The sequence below is a fragment of the Salvelinus alpinus genome, chromosome 31, assembly GCF_045679555.1.
Source record: "Salvelinus alpinus chromosome 31, SLU_Salpinus.1, whole genome shotgun sequence".
NCBI classification, from domain to species: domain Eukaryota; kingdom Metazoa; phylum Chordata; class Actinopteri; order Salmoniformes; family Salmonidae; genus Salvelinus; species Salvelinus alpinus.
In genome coordinates this window covers 8,987,990-9,011,638 of record NC_092116.1, presented here as the reverse complement: position 1 = coordinate 9,011,638, position 23,649 = coordinate 8,987,990, and the positions used below count along the sequence as shown (strand labels likewise).

General features: G+C 43.3%; 1 protein-coding gene across 3 annotated transcripts in view; it reads left to right on the top strand.

Annotated features, from left to right (window-relative positions):
- The first annotated feature begins 1,730 nt into the window (after positions 1–1,730).
- Positions 1,731–23,649, top strand: part of LOC139561855 (regulator of G-protein signaling 12-like) — a 65,893-nt gene continuing 43,974 nt past the window's right edge. The window contains exons 1-3 of one of the 3 annotated variants that reach the window (XM_071379178.1): positions 1,731–1,801; positions 3,398–5,374; positions 7,657–7,773. In XM_071379178.1, coding sequence (XP_071235279.1) covers positions 3,491–5,374; positions 7,657–7,773 — 2,001 coding nt within the window. In that variant the 5' untranslated portion in view covers positions 1,731–1,801; positions 3,398–3,490. Of the gene's footprint in view, positions 1,807–2,565; positions 2,745–3,397; positions 5,375–7,656; positions 7,774–23,649 lie in introns of those variants that run through there. The other 2 variants (XM_071379177.1, XM_071379176.1) reach the window with 2 other exon arrangements.

Below are 23,649 nucleotides of genomic sequence, written 5' to 3'. Positions count from 1 at the left end.
TCTTGGTGACTATGGTCCCAGCTGCCTTGAGATCATTGACAAGATCCTCCTGTGTAGTTCTGGGCTGATTCCTCACCATTCTCATGATCATTGCAACTCCACGAGGTGAGATCTTGCATGGAGCCCTAGGCCAAGGGAGTTTGACAGTTCTTTTGTGTTTCTTCCATTTGCGAATAATCGCACCAACTGTTGTCACCTTCTCACCAAGCTGCTTGGCAATGGTCTTGTAGCCCATTCCAGCCTTGTGTAGATCTACAATCTTGTCCCTGACATCCTTGGAGAGCTCTTTGGTCTTGGCCATGGTGGAGAGTTTGGAATCTGATTGATTGATTGCTTCTGTGGACAGGTGTCTTTTATACAGGTAAGACACTGAGATTAGGAGCACTCCCTTTAAGAGTGTGCTCCTAATCTCAGCTCGTTACCTGTATGAAAGACACCTGGGAGCCAGAAATCTTTCTGATTGAGAGGGGGTCAAATACTTAAAAATACATCTTGTAGTTTCTGTGAGAGAGTGAGAGGTCAGGGATGAGGATTCCGGGGGGTGTACGGCTGAGGCTAGTTCTTAGACATGTTCCACCATTCAGATTTGAAAGATATCTACAAGCTAGGAAAATACGTATTCACATCGACAAAAGACAATGTATGTCCACAAATTCTATATCTTGATGACAAAAGGCATGGGCATTTGATGTTGTATCAATGATGTTTTAATGTCTGTCCTGCTATGGTATATGCATATCTCGACTAGCATAGCCTACTTGTTTGAAATGTATGACTGAAATAAAAACATATGTTCTGTTATCATTTTTGTTTTGTCTTTCAACTATTCCTGGTACCATCACGTCTCCCTTTCATTCTAGATATTGCTATAATGTAGCCTACATATGCTGTGTTTACACAGATAGCACAATTCTGATCTTTTTTTAACTAATTAGATTTTTTGACAAATCAGAATAGCTCTGAAAAAGATCTGATGTGAAAAGGTGGAAAAAATATCAGAATTGGGATGCCTGTGTAAACGCATACATAATGTTAGCATTCACACTTAGTGTGTATGTAATGTAATAGGATCTTTATACAATAAAACACATAATATTATATGATAGCAATGATATAATGTGTAACAATAACACAGTATCTGCTGCTCTTGCATGGTAGTGGCTGGACTGGTTTAGAGAGAAAGGATATCACCACATTAAACGATTGAAAGTGCTAGACAGGCAAATCCAGGAAGGGGCTTACCCTCAGTGTTGTGGGTAATGTGAGAGGACAGTTACATTAACTCACTTTAAACAGCATTGTCTTGAATAATTAACTGTTGTCTGAGAGGATTAGGGGAAACCATGGGATTAAATAGAAGGGAGTTGAATGTAGCTTTGCCACGTATAGGTTTAGCATTTTAAATGCACTTTTTTAAATTTAATTAATCAATATACTGAAAGTGGGTCCTACTGCAAAAAGATAATACTAGTCTGCTTATTCTCATTAAATGACTGTCTTTCACTTCACTAGCCTACTAGGCCTAAGTTTTTTTATCCAGGGTTTTAGTAGGCCTAAACATTGGTAAACATCTACTTTTGGGCTTGTAATATGTTTACATTGATTGACTCACTGCTGAGTGTATATTTGTCTAGAGACTGTTGTGTGTACAGTACATGTGTAATAGGACCACGTGACTCGCCCTTGCGACCGTTGCAGAACTTTGACCACAATGCAGTTTGTTTACAAGTAGCGAGTGGCAGGATGCAACAAAGTATCACTTCTCGAGCTGTGTGGTTAATACATCCAGTTAAGATTTAATGTAAGGTAATTACGATGTTATGTTAATTATCTTGTAATAAATCCATTATTAATTGTGCAGTGGATGTTGCATTACATTATCATCTTATAGCTTTGATTTAAACGTGCATAGTTAGCCTATGTGAAATGCTTAAAAGTGCATTTTGGTAATGATATGTGTGAATTGTAGCTTAAAAATCGGTGACAATGTTTATATTTAGCCTATCAATTTTGATGATCAGAAACAATAGGATCATACCGCAAATATTTGAATATTCAACACGAGCTATTGGGCGGATTCGATTATGTTGGGCCACCGACAAAGGCTACCGGGCAAAGCCCCGTCACGTCAGCGGGCAAAAACGGGGAGGGAGGAGCGTCATTCTCATATCGAACAGTAATATGTGCCGCTCGGTCATTTTGACAAGCAGCATGGTGCATCGTCCAGAAATCTCCTTTACATAAAATAAGTATTTTAATTTTCAAAAACAAATCATTGGTAAGGCAGATAAAGCGTTTTTATCAAAAGCAATCACTTTTACATGGGATAACACAGAATCCTTATGCAAGTGCTTACTTACGTCACTTTTGTTTGGAGCCGACTTCGCAGTGGGCTTTGAACAGGGCACCTGGCTCGAGCCCGGGAGGCAGCCTGGTTCCAAATCGATGCAATCAACTTTCAGCCGATGCAAAACACGCCTACACGGCGAGATTAATCGAATCCCCTCATTGGCGAATGAAATAAATCACGTGCTCTGAAAACGTTAGGGTGTCATGGTTACTATGAAAGACGCTTTGTCCCCAACATGAATGTTTGTCACCGCCATATGGAATACGGAATACGAGGGAATTTTTGAAAACATAAATTATTACGTGTCGGAAACTACGCACGTGAAGATTTCTAACACTTTTTGGACGTTTGGGATTATGCAATATTTGAACTGACTTCATAAAGTTTTGAAACGGTAACGTGAATTTCAGTGGTACTGTCAACATTGTATCTGCGCCTAAACTTAATCGGGATAGGCCGGGCAACTTTAAATTTAAAACTCTAGCAAATGTTTTAGAAAATATTTAGGGTTTTGCTGTATTTTGACAGACAAGGCAAAAATGTAATAACCAAGGGAAGTAAAATAAAAAAAGGATGTGATGTTCAACGAAACCAATTCAAGGCGCTCGAACAGGTTTGTCTGGTTTGAAAGCTCTTGCTTTGATTGAACTGTTCTTGAGAAGGGGGCCAGCTGGCGCTGTTTGCTCTAGTAGACGGTTTATTTTCACGCTCACAGCCCACACTTGTCTGGTTAAACTATAATAACTCAATATATTTTTGTCCCAAAATATGGAGATTGTTATTGTGTGCAGCATTAGCCTATCGAAGTGGAATAACATATTTTTTAATTGAAGGGGGAAAGCATTTGATGAAATCATTATTCTTTTGTAACATTGTGTAACAAATACGTTGTAACAATAGGATCACAGGATAAGTGTTACAGTTGCTGTTTGTTAACAATATTGATTCTGGAGGCCTATGCTTAATCAATATTTGATACACTGTATCTAACTTATCTTTGCCCTCTCGCTGTCTCTCTCTCTCTGTCTCTCTCTTGTCTACTTTTAGTTTTTATGCAGGATGACTAAAAGACTTCAGTGTTGGCACTAAACAGATAACATTCCAGTGTGACATTAAGTTGCCACGCTCTCCATTTGAAAAATGGCCACATTCAGGATGAGGATGCCGGGACAGAACGACAGGGCACGAAGGCGTCTGAATTTGACCGCCCCTCAGGAAGTCAGAGGGGTCGAGGTTGTTCGAGGACGTGTAGGATACGGGTTCACCTTATCAGGACAAGGCCCGTGCCTCTTGAGTGGTATATTGGAGGGGAGCCCTGCAGACCTGCTGGGACTAAAGCAGGGGGATTGTATAGTGAGTGTAAACGGAATCGATGTGGCAAAGGCTTCCCACGAGGCTGTGGTGCAGTTGATTGGCACCTGTAAAGGACCTTTGCGGTTGGTGGTGCTTGTCGGGACCGGACCCACGGTGGACCCTTCCTCCAGCAAAGAGGAGTTAGGGCTTTCTAGAACAGAGGGAAAGGGGCTTTTTCAAAAAGGGGGAGTTTTTCGAGCAGTTTTGGACCACTCTGGCAACTCGTCATGTAACTCAGTAAACGCCACTCCATTTAAGCCAAGGCCTTTGTCAGAACCGGACATGTCCCACTGGACCCAACCGTGGAACTCCAAATTCCAACCTGGCTTCCTGTCTGAGGAAGAAACCGCCAAAGTGGCAGACGTCGACTCTGTTTTCAATGACCAGGAGAACGATGTGAATCCAGACTGGAGAATGCTGAACACAGCCATGGTGGTGGGCTACCTGGGCTCTACTGAACTGATCTTGGCCTTGTCCAGCCCCAGCTCAGAGGATGACTGCCTACAGGTGATCCGCAGGTGTATTAGACGTATGGGCATTGAGCAGAAGACCCACACGCTGGTGATGATAAAGATCATGTTCGACTGCGTCCGCCTCTGTGACGACGCTGGAGCCGTCCTGGCAGCCTTCCCTTCTGAGAACCTTGTCGTAGGAGTTGTGTGTTCCGAGGACAGGCGCTTCTTTTGCCTGGTCACCACTGCACACGTCTCTGGTGGCCATGTGGGGAAGAACGGTCCCCTGAGGTCCTCCTGCCATGTCTTTTTCATCGACCCCGAGCTGTGCCACCACAGTGACCACCTGGGCATTGCCGGGCGCTTCGGCTTTGACTGCACCCCAGACACCCAGGGCTGCCAGGAGTTCCCCCTCACCCCCCCCTCCGTTCTCCAGTTTGTGTCTGTCTTATACTGTGACATGGGGGAGGCGGTGGAGAGGCTTAGAACCAGGTTGGACAGAGAGTCGGCCCACCACCTCCACACTCAACAGAACAGCAGCAGAGCCTGCAAGAACGGCAGTGCCAGCAGCAACAGAGACAGCGGGATCGGAAACGCTTCCCCCCCTGAGGAGAGACCGGACAGGGATTTCCCAGTTGCCCACGGAACCAACCCCGGGGGCAACCTCCCCAGCTGTCCATGGGAGGATTACCCCCAGGCCGAAGCAAACCTCACCCAAATAGTAGCTCACCAAAATGGCCGCCTAAACTTAAATGGTCATCCTAATCCGGGAAGCACACATTCCCTTTCCGAATCTCTACCGGGCCCAGCGTCGTTAACCGGCCCATCCGGAGGCCCTCCTCCCAAGTTGGAGTTTCAGTTCAAGCCCCCGCCACCGCCTTACCCTGTGGGTAAGATCCAGAACCTAACAGAAGGAGGAGGCCCCTTCAGAAGCAGTCAACGCTGGTTCTCTATGAGCGTCAAGCAGAGGTGGCCTAGAGGCCACAGTGGAGAGCCTGAGCCCCAGGCAACACCGGCCACTAACAGCTGGTCAGGACCAGCCACGGTGGGTTGCACCAACACCCTGCCACCCCCCATGAGCCAGATCCCACCAGAGAGGTACCAGGCAGCAGAGGCCATGATGCTTCTGCCCCAAAGGGAGGAGTGGGCCAAACGACTCTGGAGAGCAGAATCTGGAGAGCTGCTAAATGGAAAGCCCAGGAGAGATGCTAACACCAAGGTGAGATTAGAAGAGAGAATGTTGTTGTGTTGATAGAGATTTGTTGTTGTGTTGATGATTCTGTGGTGTGTCTATGTGTGTGTGTTTACTTAATATATAGGCCAGAGTTTGTGTTTTCCCTAACCCAAAGTTAATAAAGGAGATTGTGCAAAGTCTGAACAAAAATACCTTTGCATGTCCCTTCTGTTTAACATCCAGTTTTGTGTTTCTTTTTGCTTTATGTTCAACTTTATTCTACAGGAAGTTTCAAGTTTTATTAGTTGTATGTACGGGATACGCATGGTATACACCGTCCAGCAAAATTCTTTCTTGCAGGTTCCTTCTCGACAATGCAACAACAGTAGATAAGAATATGAACATAAAGTAAATGGTTCAGTAGAATAAACATTTTAGTGTAAGTATAATGTGTTTCTATTAGCTTTTTGTTCAACTTTATTCCACAGGAAGTAATAAATGGTTTGCAGGAGTCGAGTTGCCAGGCACTGATAGGGTGGACAGTCCATTTACTCTCACACCTAATATAATACACCATTTCACCGCTCATTTGGCTGGGAATTGAGAAAAAAATGCCACCTGTTGACTTATACCACAATGATGTCGTTGTCATAAATCCAACAGGCTTTTTTTGTTGTTTTCCTCATTATCCACAAGATGTCCCTGTTTCACTATCTAGCTGGGATGGGAGTGATTTTCCCCATGGAAGAAGTACTTTGCTACTTATATATGTTTTTTGTTGACACAAGGAAATGTGCATTCCAAACTTGTGATATTGTGGACCCCCCCCCCCCCCCAAAAAAAACTGTAATAGCCAATACAGAAAGTTGACCTTTTATAATATGGTTCTCCTGTGGCTGCAGTATTGGAGGGTATGAGTGTAGATAATGATGGATGTGTTCCATGGAAATGCAGGCATTTGTCAAAACAGAAACTTTGTTTTGACAAAACAGAAACTTTGTTTTGACAGAGTGGCATATTTAAGCAGAATCTGGTAAGAAATGGAGAGAATCCTCCTCCACCATCTAATGTGTTTTTGTTTCTGCTCTTCTTCTTTCCAGTGCAGAGAGCAGATTCCCAGAGTCTGATGATAGTGGAAAATATGTGCGCTGTTTATCATTGTGTTTGTCTCTCGCTGTTTATCCAAGTGAAAGTTATTGTCCTGTGTGCATACTCCGGGATGAATCGCATGTCTGTCTCTGTTCTGAAAAAGAAGACAATTTTGCACAGGAAGCGAAAGAAAATTACAGGGTAGAGCCCATGTGATACCATGGTAATTACCGGCAGTTCTTTATTCCAGCTCAAACAGGCTGGGCTTTCACCCATCATCATTATAATAGCAGGGCTGCTGGCGAAATGCGTTTCTCATGCTCGTTTAGCATATAGCAGTTAAACTGTGAGATTAAGGTGCAGATGAATAGGGGAGGAGTTGAGTTTGATGGAGGCTTTTGAGATAAATTGAAAATCAATTTCTTCACTTCCACAGCCCAACTGGTGTCTGTGAAATCGTCAGCATTGTGCCAAACTGAGACTAATGGGCTTGACCATGTTTCACATGGGGCTCACTGTAAGTCTTGGGTGGCCAGTCTGTTATTTTTATACAATCTGTGAGCCAGTCACATTTGCCATGATGAGTTATGTTGTCTGGCAGAAGGGAGTTTTTTAAATGTTATTTAACCAGGCAAGTCAGTTAAAACAAATTCTTATTTACAATGACGGCCTAGGAACAGTGGATTAACTGCCTTGTTCAGGGGCAAAACAACAGATTTTTACCTTGTCAGCTCGGGGATTCAATCTAGCAACCTTTCGGTTACTGGCCCAACACTCTAACCACTAGGCTACCTGCCGCCCCTAAAGTTGTGTGCCATGACCCATGTTAGATAAGGACACAGCATATGGCCTTAAGGTCAAGGCAGGAAGAACATTTGTCATCTTGGTTGGTTTACATCATCTCGGTTAAATTGCCCAGTGAGATAGTTCCTTATCACCCTCCAAGTTTCCCCCAACACTGCAAGCTTGTTTAAGCCTTGTCTATTTTGTACGGAAGTGTATTCCAGACAGAAGAATGATCATGTTAAACTGATCATTGATACATTTACTAATCCCTAATGCTTACCCAATAAGGTGTTATGTCATGTTTTTGTCATGTTTATGATGGTGTTATGTAGGCTCATAACCCATAACTAAGTATGACAAAAACCACGATAAGATCAATTGTGTCCATGTAATAGTGTGATGTTTTGGCAGACAGTCATTCATTCTTATGATTTCTCTTCTCCCCTTGACAGGGCTCCAAGTTCTGGGGCATCGGTGCGAGACGCTCCTCTAGCCGTCGCTTCTCGGGCCGTCGCTCATTTGGACACCCCAAGAAGCTCAGCCTGGCACGATCACTGGATGACCTGGAGGTAGACCCAATACAGTTCCAGTACAGTATTTATAACTGCAGTCATATACATTTAAACCTAGCTCCATCCTACTCAGGGGGTTGCCTGGTATTAACCCATTGGAGTTTTTGGAATTATAATTATTTGAATGAGAGTAAAATATCTGTTGCAATTCAATCGACTTAATTCAATACAACTCTGTTCCGGCTTATCGTACCAATGCCTTTATATTACAGCATTGAACAATGTCCCTGTTACACTGTGTACCCATCTTTTATGGGAACGGTATTTTTCCATCATGCCGTTCACCTCTATGCAGAGGAGATGGTCTAATTTGGACATTCAGCCAAACGTCCCTCCCCCTTCCGTTCTGCTCCAGTTTCAGCTCTTTCTTAACCTTTCATTTCTGTTTCCTTCTCGTGTTTGGTGCCACACTTGTGGCGAGGGTGGCTCACAAAGTGGCCTTTGTGTGGAGACCGAGACATGGGCCCTGTTGGTTTGGCCTTGCTAATGAGCAGCGCTGCTGAATGACTGAACGACATGCCCACATTTCTCCCCTATTAGCGCTGCTTTGGGATTTTACTGGCTCCTGCTTTCACACATACCCTACTGCATACACACGCACACACACTGCATACATACACACACACTGCATACATACACACACACTGCATACACACACACTGCATAAACACACACCCTGTAACTCACCCCCACACTAAACAGTAGTGTCAGAAACTTGCGGCCTCTTGTTCTCTGTTTAAGTTCCATAGGGTTATCAACAAGCCTCTCTGGAAGATAAACCTGTACCGAACAGCCTCACACAATGTAAAGCACATTTCTTATGTCTAACCTAATATGTTTTGACATTTAGTTTTGCTCACTTTTGCGTTTGTCGTCGAACGACTCAACTTCGAAGCCGTCTGTCAGCACAACGCATGATTCGCTTTCTTATCTCAACGCGGCTGCACATTTTTTACTACACAGCATTAAGATGTCATGACTAACGGTTTCTGCTCATTCTGTCTGAGGGATTTCTGAGTCACTGGCCCTGCAGAGGAGTGAAGAGAAGATAATGGTATTGTCAGTCAGTGTGTGAACCCTGAACTGGGAACTATATAAAGATTTGCTCCAGTTCACCATTTGCTTATGTTACAGCGATGATGTCATTGGTGTAGGCCATCTGGAATTCTTCCTGTTGCGAGGAGCCAAGTACACTCTGGCCTTGCAGCCTCTTCAGGGTCAACAGCTACTGTGACGGCTAGGGAGAAAGACAGGGTGTTTTAAGTGTTGAAACTGTCCGTGACATCAATAAAGAGAACACACAGGCTTTCATATGTTAGCATTAGCAATGATCTCTGTCTACAGAGCCCACCCTCACATGCTAACTGTACATGCTGGCATGTAAGCAACTATATGATACACATAATTCTAAACTGGGTGATTCGATCCCTAAATGCTAATTGATTGACAGCCGTGGTATATCAGACCGTATACCACGGGTATGACAAAATATTTATTTTTACTGCACTAATGACATTGGTAAAACGTTCATAATAGCAATAAGGCACTTCTGGGATTTGTGGTATATGGCCAATGTACCACGGCTAAGGGCTGTATCCAGGCACTCCGCATTGCGTCGTGCGTACGGACAGTACTTGGCCGTGGTATATTGGCAGTATACCACACCCCCTCGTGCCTTATTGCTTAATTATACACCTATAATAGGAACCTATAGAAAAGGGTCCGTTATAGGCCTACATTAAAAGTCTGCTACCTACAGATGAATCACTTATTTAAAATAAATAAATAAATATTTAACCTTTATTTAACCAGGTAGGCAAGTTGAGAACAAGTTCTCATTTACAATTGCGACCTGGCCAAGATAAAGCAAAGCAGTTCGACACATACAACAACACAGAGTTACACATGGAGTAAAACAAACATACAGTCAATAATACAGTAGAAAAATAAGTCTATATACAATGTGAGCAAATGAGGTGAGATAAGGGAGGTAAAGACAAAAAAGGGCCATGGTGGCGAAGTAAATACAACATAGCAAGTAAAACACTGGAATGGTAGATTTGCAGTGGAAGAATGTGCAAAGTAGAAATAGAAATAATGGGGTGCAAAGGAGCAAAATAAATAAATAAATACAGTAGGGGAAGAGGTAGTTGTTTGGGCTAAATTATAGATGGGCTATGTACAGGTGCAGTAATCTGTGAGCTGCTCTGACAGCTGGTGCTTAAAGCTAGTGAGGGAGATAAGTGTTTCCAGTTTCAGAGATTTTTGTAGTTTGTTCCAGTCATTGTCAGCAGAGAACTGGAAGGAGAGGCGGCCAAAGTAGGAATTGGTTTTGGGGGTGACCAGAGAGATATACCTGCTGGAGCACGTGCTACAGGTGGGTGCTGCTATGGTGACAAGCGAGCTGAGATAAGGGGGGACTTTACCTAGCAGGTTCTTGTAGATGACCTGGAGCCAGTGGGTTTGGCGACGAGTATGAAACGAGGGCCAGCCAACGAGAGCGTACAGGTCGCAGTGGTGGGTAGTATATGGGGCTTTGGAGACAAAACGGATGGCACTGTGATAGACTGCATCCAATTTATTGAGTAGGGTATTAGAGGCTATTTTGTAAATGACATCGCCGAAGTCGAGGATCAGTAGGATGGTCAGTTTTACGAGGGTATGTTTGGCAGCATGAGTGAAGGATGCTTTGTTTGCGAAATAGGAAGCCAATTCTAGATTTAACTTTGGATTGGAGATGTTTGATGTGAGTTTGGAAGGAGAGTTTACAGTCTAACCAGACACCTAGGTATTTGTAGTTGTCCACATATTCTAAGTCAGAACCATCCAGAGTAGTGATGCTGGACGGGCGGGCAGGTGCAGGCAGCGATCGGTTGAAGAGCATGCATTTAGTTTTACTTGTATTTAAGAGCAGTTGGAGGCATATAGCTCTAATACTTATAGCTCTAATACAATAGAATAAAATGGATACAACATGGTATTGTCTGCACGACGAGGACATTTGCCTTGGGCTTTTATAGATATAAATAGGACATTTATAGATATAAATAAAATATTGCAATACTAGGAATACTTTGTCATGAGCATTTCATTTGACATATAGGACTGGATTTTCTAACGTAAGCATGTATTGAATTAAATAATAACTAGGCCTGGCTCATTTTGACGTCCCTTTTTTAATTGGGCTTTCAGGGTAGTAGCTAATCCTGCTATTTGATCCTCTATATGACGCAAACTGTAATTTTATTTTCAGAAATAGTTTTGGCCTAGCTACTTGTGAAGCAAAAAAGGCTCTATTTGGGTGGCCACAGGCTGAATGGGAATCCCCAGTTCAAATGGGGAACAGTAAGTAAGAGTAGTACGATTCCCTAAAGTGTTTCCTGGAACACTAAGACGTGTGTGTATTCAATGAGCAAAATATCATTTTGGTCAGCGGCCACCTAAGTGGGGCTAAGTGAATTTGAACACAGTTTGGCCAATGGTGCCTCGCCTTTACAATATAGCGTTTTCCTCAAGATGTACATTTCCATGTTATGAAACTGTGGAGTTCAAACTTAAGGGTTTCTTAGGAGTTGCTGGTCCTCTGGTATTTTTCTTGTGTAGTCACTATTTCAGCCACCCTGTAACCATGACGAAATGAATGCAATGAGTGAAATTGACCCATGCTGATTGTATACATTTAAAAATATATCTATTTTATTTAACCTTTATTTTACTAGGCAAGTCAGTTTCAGGTAATGACTTTGAGGTTTTGTTCTAATGGCGGCCAAAGGCGATTAGATCCTCATCTATGGCTATCACCCACCCCTGGTTTCCACGTCAAGAGCTCATTACCCCGAGGGCTCAGCATTTACATTTACATTTAAGTCATTTAGCAGACGCTCTTATCCAGAGCGACTTACAAATTGGTGCATTCACCTTATGATATCCAGTGGAACAACCACTTTACAATAGTGCATCTAACTCTTTTAAGGGGGGGGGGGTTAGAAGGATTACTTTATCCTATCCTAGGTATTCCTTAAAGAGGTGGGGTTTCAGGTGTCTCCGGAAGGTGGTGATTGACTCCGCTGACCTGGCGTCGTGAGGGAGTTTGTTCCACCATTGGGGTGCCAGAGCAGCGAACAGTTTTGACTGGGCTGAGCGGGAACTGTACTTCCTCAGAGGTAGGGAGGCGAGCAGGCCAGAGGTGGATGAACGCAGTGCCCTTGTTTGGGTGTAGGGCCTGATCAGAGCCTGAAGGTACGGAGGTGCCGTTCCCCTCACAGCTCCGTAGGCAAGCACCATGGTCTTGTAGCGGATGCGAGCTTCAACTGGAAGCCAGTGGAGAGAGCGGAGGAGCGGGGTGACGTGAGAGAACTTGGGAAAGTTGAACACCAGACGGAGGAACTCTGAGGAAGTGGAGATATTTTTATGTCACCAGCCTGGCTAAACCAGACTGAATGCTGCAGACACCATTGTTTCATTCAGTCTGGTTTAACCAGCCTATAGAGGCTTCACAGGATTATCAGTCAAAGATCAATGAGTCACTCCTAAAGGCTCTGCGCTAGCAGATCTCAACCATAAGGAATATGATTATAAACTATGCTGAGATAATAGGTCATCTATTTGCAGAGGTTAGGCAGTTATTTTTCTCTGTATTTACACTGTGTTGGATTCCGTGAACCATTTATTCAGTGTCATAAACCCCCTAATACCACACCCTGTAATGGAACCTCCATGTCTATTATCCTGCCTGGTAACATGATCAGCTACTGTATTCAATGCCAGAGAAGATGAAAAATGACAGCAATAGATAAGTAATCTGCTCTTTTATGATAAGGAAAGTGAGAGCCTCCCTTTGGCAGGCATTCCGTAAAGAAAAAATATGGAATGACAAACTGGGGCATGAAGTACAAGCTACATCAAAGGAGTTTTACACTCAAACTGTAAGATTTCCTATGTTGTTAGTTGTTCCTCTCCATATAAATAGCAAGTGTCATTGTATCTCAGCCTCTCCAGAAGCAAAGGTGAACACACATGTTTATTAAGTAGTTTGCATCATATTGGAATATCCCATTACACAGGGATTGGAAGGTGTTTTTTGAGGGGAGCTTTTCCTACGACTACCCTCCTGACTCCTAAAGTTCCTTCCTCGGCTCCTTAGGATGTTGTTGAGCCCTTTTCTCACGCTGTGCGAATCCAAAATGTGATAAGCCGCCATTGGTCACTGCACACATCTGGACATGAGCGGACACCGTGGGACCCTGGTAGACCCTTCCAGCAGCGTTGTGGCGAGACCCCTGCCTGTGGATAACCTCTCGCCGTTTGATGCTCAGGAAGCCGGGGCCCTGTTTCTTTTTCCGTGGTCAGTAGTGTGCGTCAGAGCAGTGGCAATAGGAGTCAGGAATCGGTAAACGCTGTTATATTTTCCGCACATCACAGAGCCTCTGACACGTAGCTACCCCAGATTGTCCTGTCGGCTAGCCTAATCTGGTGATTTTCCTGGTTGCTGTTTGGTCTCAGCAGAGGACTGTGATGATCAGTGGTTGATGTACAGAGCCTTCAGAAGTATTCATAACCCTTGATGTATTCCATATTTTGTTGTTTTACTGCCTGAATTCAAAATGACAGAAATCCAGAAATATCTCATTTACATAGGTATTCATACCCCTGAGTCAATACATGTTAGAATCACCTTAGGCAGTGATAACAGCTGTGAGTCTTTCTGGGTAAGTCTCTAAAGCCTTGTTCACGCTGCAAGCCTTAATGCTCAATTCAGGTTAGTTTTTTAAATACATTTTGGACTACTGACTGTCCAAACAGCAAGTTACAAGTGACCAAATCGGATTTGTGCGTGTTCAGACAGCAGTCATTTGCTGACATGGCTACACTAGTTGTCATAGTAACGACGGGTGTGTGTGCAGTGGTGTAGGCTGATTTATTATTTTATTTCACCTTTATTTCACCAGGTAGGCCAGTTGAGAACAAGTTCTCATTTACAACTGCGACTTGGCCAAGATAAAGCAAAGCAGTGCGACAAAAACAACGACACAGAGTTACACATGGGATAAACAAAAGTACAGTCAATAACACAATAGAAAAATCTGTATACAGTGTGTGCAAATGAAGTAAGGGGGTAAGGCAATAAATAGGCCATAGTGGCGAAGTCATTACAATTTAGCAATTTACACTGGAGTGATATATGTGCAGATGAGGATGTGCAAGTAGAAATACTGGTGTGCAAAAGAGCAGAAAAACAAAAACAAATATGGGGATGAGGTAGGTAGTTGGTTGGATGGGCTATTTACAGATGGGCTGTGTACAGCTGCAGCGATCGGTGAGCTGCTCTGACAGATGACGCTTAAAGTTAGTGAGGGAGATATAAGTCTCCAACATCAGTGATTTTTGCAATTCGTTCCAGTCATTGGCAGCAGAGAACTGGAAGGAAAGGTGGCCAAAGGAAGTGTTGGCTTTGGGGATGACCAGTGCAATATACCTGCTGGAGCGCGTGCTACGGGTGGGTATTGCTATGGTGACCAGTGAGCTGAGATAAGGCGGAGCAATACCTAGCAAAGGTTGGTGGTGATGCTTGTGCAAATGTAGCGAGCTAAGGTATTAGTTATGTAGCAAGCTAAGGTGACAACAATGCCGGCCATGGACATTTCCCAGTTGTTTTGAATGTTCAAAATCATAGGGTAAGAACCCATTTTAAAGCCTCAAAGGATAAGAGGATCCAACTTTCAAAACGAGTCCTTTTTGGCTAGCCACAGCAGTCAACTAGCTAGCTAGGTCGCTGTTTAGCTTTCTAGCAAATTCACAAATTTGTTTGTAAACAGTAACAAGCTAGTTAGCTACCACATGCTCTTGTCAAACTGTCAACAGAGTAGCTAGCAAGAACAAGATATGCCGAATAACGGTCTAAAAACCACTTGAGGGCAAATAAATTAGATTTGACCGTTCAGACACAGGAATCAGATTTGTATCTGACTTCAAACAACCTACAACAGTGGTTTGAAATGTGGCTTGAAATATCCGATTCCATGTGCTTTTTGGCTGTTCAGACTGCAGGAAAAATAACAGATTTTTCAATCGGATATGCAAATAAATAAGATTTGAGTCACTTCAAACTGCCAATGTGAACATGGTTTAAGAGCTTTGCACACCTAAATTGTACAATATTCTTCAAGCTCTCTTAGTGGCAATATGGAACTTTTTGGGCGACCCGACCAAAATCACATAGAAATGTGAGTTATAGATCTATCATTCTACTTGAAAGCAAGTCTAAGAAACTAAGAAGTTTACTTTCGGTTTTGTAAACCAGCAGAAACAGCTAAACTTTTGGTTGTGGAAAATATATTTCACAGCGGTTTAGATGGTACAATGATTTTCAAGACGATTTATTTAATTTAATTTAAAATGTTTATTTATTTTAATATTAATGTTTTCTTTCTTCTTTTTTTTACCACCTTTTTCTCCCCAATTTTGTGATATCCAATTACGATCTTGTCTCATCGCTGCAACTCCCCAACGGGCTCGGGAGAAGCGAAGGTCGTGTCATGCGTCCTCCGAAAATGACCCACCAAACCGCGCTTCTTAACACCCGCCTGCTTACCCGAGAAGCGAGCCGCACAAATGCGTCGGAGGAAACACCGTTCAACTGACGACCGAAGTCAATCTGCAGGCAGCTGGCCCGCCACAAGGGGTTGCTAGAAAGCGATGAGCCAAGTAAAGCCCCCCCCGCCAAACCCTCCCCTAACCTGGACGACCAATTGTGCGCCGCCCTATGGCACTTCCGGTCACGGCCGGTTGTTATGCAGCCAGGGATCGAACCCGGGTCTCTAGTGACGCCTTAAGCACTGCGATGCAGTGCATTAGACCGCTGCATCACTCGGGAGGCTCTTTTAAGCCAATTTAAGTCAAAACTGTAACTATACCACTCAGTAACATTCAATGTTGTCTTGGTAAGCAACTCCAGTGTATGTTTGGGCTTGTGTTTTAGGTTATTGTCCTGCTGAAAGGTGAATTTGTCTTCCAGTGTCTGTTGGAAAGCAGACTGAACCAGGTCTTCCTCTAGGATTTTTCCTGTGCTTAGCTCCCTAGTCCTTTGCCGATGACAAGCATACCCATGACATGATGCAGCCACCACCATGCTTGAAAATATGAAGAGTTGTGTTGGGTTTGCCCCAAACATATTCAGGACATAAAGTTAATTTCTTTCCCACATTCTTTGCAGTTTTACTTGAGTGACTTATTGCAAACAGGATGCATGTTTTGGATTTTTTTTAAAATTCTGTACAGGCTTCCTTCTTTTCACTGTGTCATTTAGGTTAGTATCTTGGAGTACCTACAATGTTGTTGATCCAACCTCAGTTAAAAAAAACTCTGTTACTGTTTTAAAGTCACCATTGGTCTCAAGGTGATACCCTGAGCAGTTTCCTTCCTCTCTGGCAACTGAGTAAGAAGGACACCTGTATCTTTGTAGTGACTGGGTGTATTGATACACTATCCAAAGTGTAATTAATAACTTCACCATGCTCAAAGGGATATTCAATGTCTGCTTTTTATTTTATTTTTACCCATCTACCAGTAGGTGCTCTTCTTTGTGAGGCATTGGAAAACCTCTGGTCTTTGTGGTTGAATCTGTGTTTGAAATTCATGACTGAGGGACCTTACACATAATTGTATGTATGGGGTACAGAGATGAGGTAGTCATTCAAAAATCATGTTAAACACCATTATTGCACAGTGAGTCCATGCAACTTATTATGTTACTTGTTAATCAAATTACTCCTAAATGTATTTACACTTGCCACAACAAACGAGTTGAATACTTATTGACTCAAGACATTTCAGCTTTTCATTTTAAATTAATTTGTAAAAATGTCTATAAACATAATTCCACTTTGACATTATGGGGTGTATTGTGTGTAGGCCAGTGACACAAACATCAACATTTAATCCATTTTAAATTAAGGCTGTAACACAACATAATGTGGAAAAAGTCTTGGGGCGTGAATACTTTCTGAAGGCACTGTATTTTGTGTGTGTGGGGTTAGAGCGATAGGAGCGGCTCGCTGCACACTGGAGCTTTGCCAAACCCCCTTTTTGTTTGGGCATGTTAAAGAATGTGGCGCTTTGTATCTCTTCTATTTGTTTTTCCGCACACTTGTCAAAGACCTGCCGCCCCCCCCCCCCCCCCCCTTGCACCCGAGCCGGTTCCTTCCTCATCTCAGGCTTTAATTTCTGACTCAAATCAAGCAAGCACAACACAGTTCACAAACTTCTGAGATAACATGGAGCGTTTCTGTTTGTAGTGTCTGTGCGTTTCTGTGGTCTGTGTACGAATGCATTGCAAATGGTGTGAAGGAATGCTTGTGAGTATATGCTATTTTGTGTACCTATGACATGTGTGTGCAAAGAGTTGAAGGTGCTCCCATATCTGTTAGTCTAAGGTTTTGTGTTTCCCCCTCATATCATAGGCTGGATAGCGTAGTTCTGACATCTACTTTGTGGGCGTAGCAGGAACGGTGAGGAGGAATGAAGACAGAGGAGGGAGAGGGAGTCACAGAGAAATAGAGAGGTAAAGGGAGGGAGGGTAGAGAGAGGGAAAGAGGGAAAGAGGAAGCAAGCCACAGCAGCAGCAGAGAGAGAGATCGTTTGAACTCTCAGTAGCTGTCAGGATCTTGGGCGTTCCTGCACTGTCCCTGAGTTGAGCTCTCCCTGGCTGCAAACACACACACACCGCAGAGCGCGCCTGCGGATGGACTTGTTTACACACACCGGGCGTGTGGAGCTGCAGCAGCGCTGAAGACAAGCCAAACACACGCTGCACACAGCTCCATACATGGAGAAAACTTTAACTCTCAACTCTGTAAGTCTTCTACCTCATTGAGCATGTGTATATCTTGTTCGCTCTCTCTTCTCTATCTATCCCTCTATCATCCTTTTGCTTTCATACAGCAGCTCATGCTTATTGAACAGGAATGCTGCCTGTGCTGTGCTGTGGTGTCTTCCAGTGTCTCCCTGACAGCTTTCATGCCTTCTTTGGGCTCTTTCTCTCATATTTGAGTGTTTAAGTGGCTCACAGTGGTTAGCTTGTGTGCTCCTTCAGAGGAATGTTTTGATCAGCTCCAGCCTCCAACGGATCTCGCATGTGTGGCTATGTGACACACTGTGTCGTTGTATACAGAGATACTGTCCCGCTTCCTGAATCCTGGGACCGGGGACACAAACTGAATTTAAATCAGGCATCATACTAAAAGGGGTTTGTGAAGTGATGAGCGATTTTTCTCGTCGTTGATTCTCATGAAGCGTTCATTATGAACTGTTGACTGAGCGGCGCTGTGTTTGGGGTCCCTTGGCTAGTGACCCATTTCAAATGAATTAGTGTCGTTTGGAGGAGTGAAGCAGAGTTTTGGTGTGGAGGAATTAGAGTTGGAGACGTTGTCAACCCGAAATCAGACCCAACCTACGTGGAGAACATTACAATTTTTAGGGTTGCCTATAGCCACTTGAGTTGAGTTTGAACTTGATGTGGCTGTATGTGGTTTTGCCCTGCCCCTCTCAGTTTCCTATAACACTTTACTGTGATTCACCCCCTGCTCTTAGACAGTCTGTCCGTTTTGTCTTAAAGGAACCTTTGTTAACGTTACTACTGGCAGTGGTGGCACAAGTGTTTTTCGTATATATGTTCTCTTCGATCTATTTTTGTCTTATAGCAACCTTTATGAATATGAAGGCTATGTTGTTGGGCTAGATGTTCTATTCGAATCTAAATGTATTGGATACGAGCCATATATAGAAAATGCCTTGTATGTATAGTATACAACTGGATTGGGTTTGGCATACTGAACAAAAATATAAACACAACATTTAAAGTGTTGGTCCCATGTTTCATGAGCTGAAATAAAAGATCCCAGAAATGTTCCATACGCACAAAAAGCGGATTTCTCTAAATTTGCTTGTACAAATGTGTTTACATCCCTGTTTGTGAGTATTTCTCCTTTGCCAAGATAATCCATCCACCTGACAGGTGTGACATATCAAGAAGCTGATTAAACAGCATGATCATTACACAGGTGCATCTTGTGCGGGGGACAATAAAAGGACAATAAAATGTGTAGTTTTGTCACACAACACAATGCCACAGATGTCTCAAGTTTTGAGGGAGAGTGCAACTCGTATGCTGATTGTAGGAATGTCCACCAGAGCTGTTGCCAGAGAATTTAATGTTAATTTCTCTACCATAAACCGCCTTCAACGTCATTTTAGAAAATTTGGCAGTACGTCCAACCGGCCTCACAACCGGAGACCATGTGTAACCACGCCAGCCCAGGACCTCCACATCCGACTTCTTCATCTGCGGGATAGTCGGAGACCAGCCACATGGACAGCTGATGAAACGGTTTGCACAACCCAATAATTTCTACACCAACTGTCAAAAACATCTGCGTGCTCGTCGTCCTCACCAGGGTCTTGGCCTGACTGCAGTTTGGCGTTGTAACCAACTTTTTCAGTGGGCAAATACTCACCTTCGATGGCCGCTGGCACGCTGATTCATCTTCACGGATTAATCCCTATTTCACCTGTACCGGGCAGATGGCGTTGTGTGGGCAAGCGGTTTTCTGATGTGAACAGAGTGCCCCATGGTGGTGGTACGGTTATGGTAGGGGCAGGCATAAGCTATGGACAATGAACACCATTGCATTTTATCCATGGAAATTTGATTGCACAGAGATACTGTATTCTGTAATCCCAGTCATGTGAAATCCATAGATTATGGTCTAAAAATGTTTTTTTCAATTGACAGATTTTCCTATATGAATTGTAGCTCAGTAAAATCTTTGAAATTGTTACATGTTCCATTTTTCTTCAGTGTATGATGCTGATGTTGTGACTTGAAATGCGGTGCAGAAATAGTGTGTTCTTGGGGGGATTAGCAGTTGAAGGAAGAGCTCGACACGCTTTTATCTCGCTGACATCACAGGGCACCAGCGTCGGAGTGTGGGTGGAACGAAATGTGTCCTCAGGCACAGTATTATGGGATGTAAAGCGGACATTTTCTAAATCTCTCGACAGTGGTGTACTTTTTTCTCCTCCTGCAGAGGTTGCATTGCATTAAATATGCCGCCTCTCTGCCCACGGACCCGAAAAATGGCTAGCTGCCTTGGACTGTTACGTTAACATGGCCAACAAGTCCTGATTTAATATAGCTGCAGAACTCAGAAGATGGAAACTCAGTGACCAAACAACCAGATGTGAAAGTGGTTGCTGACTTCGCTGTTCGACCGCCTCGTGACCATAGAAGGAAAGTAACATCTGACCAACCGAGGGCAGAAATACAGTACTGTGTACTCCCACACTTACCAAGTGTTTGGGTTGTTATTATACATGCAGCTCACAGCTTAATGATGTCATCACCGTCATACCAAAACCATGATATAATTTGTCAACAACATCTAGCTAACTGCCTAGTGGGAAAGATGTATACCTATCTAGCCCTCACCACGACCAAGCCCACTACTGCTACTGCTAACACCATCAACCCCACCAGCACCGCCACTACCAGCCATCCCACGACACCAAGCCTCTCTGGCTCACAGCTTCTTAAAAACACCACTCGCCTGCATGAGGACCTGAAAAAAACATTCGGAGACGAAGAAATGCTTAAAACTTCTTCGGGGTCGGTGTCCCTTCCATGGGACGGTTGAGCTAACATAGGCTAATGTGATTAGCATGAGGATGTAAATAACAAGAACATTTCCCGGGACATAGACATATCTGATATTGGCAGAAAGCTTAAATTCTTGTTAATCTAACTGCACTGTCCAATTTACAGTAGCTATTACAGTGAAAGAATACCATGCTATTGTTTGAGGAGAGTACAACATTTTGAACATGAAAAGTTATTAATAAACAAATTAGGCACATTTGGGCAGTCTTGATACAACATTTTGAACAGAAGTACAATGGTTCATTGGATCAGTCTAAAACTTTGCACATACACTTATGCCATCTAGTGGCAAATATCTAAATTGCACCTGGGCTGGAATAATACATTATGGCCTTTCTCTTGCATTTCAAAGATGATGGTACAAAAAAAATACAAAAGAACGGTTGTTTTTTTCCTTGTATTATCTTTTACCAGATCTATTGTGTTATATTCTACTACATTCCTTTCACATTTCCATAAACTTCAAAGTGTTTCCTTTCAAATGGTACCAAGAATATGCATATCCTTGCTTCAGGGCCTGAGCTACATGCAGTTAGATTTGGGTATGTCATTTTAGGCGAAAATTGAAAAAAGGAGGTAATTCTTATGAGCAGTGCCACACCCACTCTGCATCCCTCTGGTTGATCCTTTCTTAAAATGTTAAAGCCAAGAATGAGTAATCTTGTATTAGTACTTCAAAACGTTTTGTTGATGAGGCGATGCTGGTTTGCTTCTCTGAAAGAAGTTGTATCGGCTCCTGTTTGTTTCTCCTTATGCTTCTGATGTTAACATGTAAAACATTTGTTGGAGTAGCCATCTGATTTGAAATGCAGTTAGGCTATAAAAGGTGTTTAAAAGTTAAGAGTTAAGACTGTCGCTGTGTATTTTTATGCTCTCCATGACTCTTAAAGGAAGCCATTGAGTACTCTGAAGCTGTTTTTAATCTCACAAAAGAAGAAATTAACCAAAATGTGTAAACTGCAGCAAAAGTAGTTTTAAATGCACACACAGCTCCCCTGATAGCCAATATATACTGTCCAACCTCAAGAACACCCTCTCAAAAACGGTTCACTGCTCTCACAGCCAACAACTGCCATACCAAATATAACTGTAACACAACAAACCACTCGGGAAGAGTACTAAGGGACATCCTCAACAACACAAACCTGAGCATGCTCAACATTGATGAGCCCGCACACATCCACTCCTCCTCCACCTCCACTGCAGACATCCTTGACCTTGTCCTCTGCTCCCCGGACCTGGTTGCTAAACTCCTCACCTTCTCCGTCAGTCATGACGTGGGAAGTGACCCCCTTTCTGTCCTTGCCTCCTTTTCCCTCCAACTTCAACAAGCACCTGCAAAGCAAAGATACAACTACAAGAAAGCAAACTGGGAAAAATAGAGAAAATGCATAACAAACATTGCAGCAGCAACACAGAACACCAAGGAGCTGGACCAGCTGCCTGAGAGGCTCGGGAGTGTCCTCATTCAGGCCCGATAGAGACTATTTCTCTTACCACCAAGTCAACAACTCCCACCACACATCCTCAGCCTTATCAAGCAGAAGAGAAAGGTCTGGAGTGATTTAATCAGAACAAGAGCACCAAACTTGAAAACAGAAGTTAACTGGCTACAGAATCATAATGTACATCAACTCACCCTTCATAAACAGAAACAGTGGACTGCCTTTTACCACCAGCTAGATCGGGACACCAACCCCGTGACCTTCTGGTAAAAAATCTAAGGCATTAACGGAAACAAAACCAACAATATCATTCCTGTGTTGAAGTCCCAAGACCAACTCATAGAAGTTAACAAAGCAATACTATTCAGAAACCACCTACAAAATGTCCACTCTTACCCCAATGACCCTCTCTTTGACCAAGAATGGAAAAACAAACCTCTCTCCCGACACCAGTAGACCATCCTCTCACCCGATCCCTCACTATTGAAGAAACTAAAATCCATCTGAAAAAAAAGAAAAACAAAGCATCTGGGGAAGACAATGTTGACAGCACACTCATCAAACAAGCACCCGATGAATACCTGCACCTCCTTTCCAACCTCTTTCCCTCATGTCTCACCCACGGCCACTTCCCCCTTCCTCGGAAATCTGCAGTTGTTATAATGATTCACAAACCTGGTAAAGACCCATACAACGTCACAAGCTACAGACAAATCAGCCTCCGCAGCAGTGTTGGATAGCTGTTTGAGAGATTACTCACCCAAAGACTGAGCAGCCACACTGAGGAAATGGGCCTTCATGGAGTCCATCAGGCTGGCTTCAGAAAAACAAGATCAACCACAGATAACATTCTAAGACTTTCAGAAGACATTATGTGGAATAATGGACTGTGATTTCAACTTGCAGACTCCAGTCTTAAACTATGACCCTCCATCAGAAACATCATCACCAGCTTCCTCCACAACCACACAATTAAAGGTCTCCACAGCAATATCCCCACCATTTACCCATGAAGCAATTGTCCCACAGGGGGCAGTCTTAAGTCCACTACTCTTTCTGTTATACATGTCAGACATCTATTAACCCCCCACCCACCATAGGTCAAGTCTCACAGTTTGCTGACGACCTCTGCTACTGGTCCAGCTCCAGCAGTCTATTCAAGAGATAGAGACATGGTTTAACATGTGACGCGTAAAGTTGAACCCACTAAGACCCAATGTGTCCTCTTAGACCTCAAGCTCTATGGCGAAGTAATACAAGTTGAAAAAGAGTCTAAATTCCATGGCATCACTTTTCAGAAGAACATGCACTGGACAACACATATAGCGAACATAGAGAGAGAGGGATGAAAAAGACTCACCACTTAAAAACCCTGTGCGGAAGAAAATATGGAGCCCCACCGCAGACAATGTTGAAAGTTTATATCAGCTATATATGATCTCTCTTTGAATATGCCCTACCAGCCTGGATAATAGCCTCACCACAGCAGATGAATTGGCTACAGACAACCCAAAAAATAGCTATAAATATGGCCTGCAGACTACCAACCGGTAATAATTTCACCCACTGCATATCTGGACACACAATCAAAGACAGACATTCGGTCATTGGTCAGAAGTTAATTAACAAAGCCGTCAATAACCCATCATTGAAGGAAGCTGTGGAAGAGGCCGAATGGACCACAGACACACCCATGTCCAACATGCTACTAGGCTG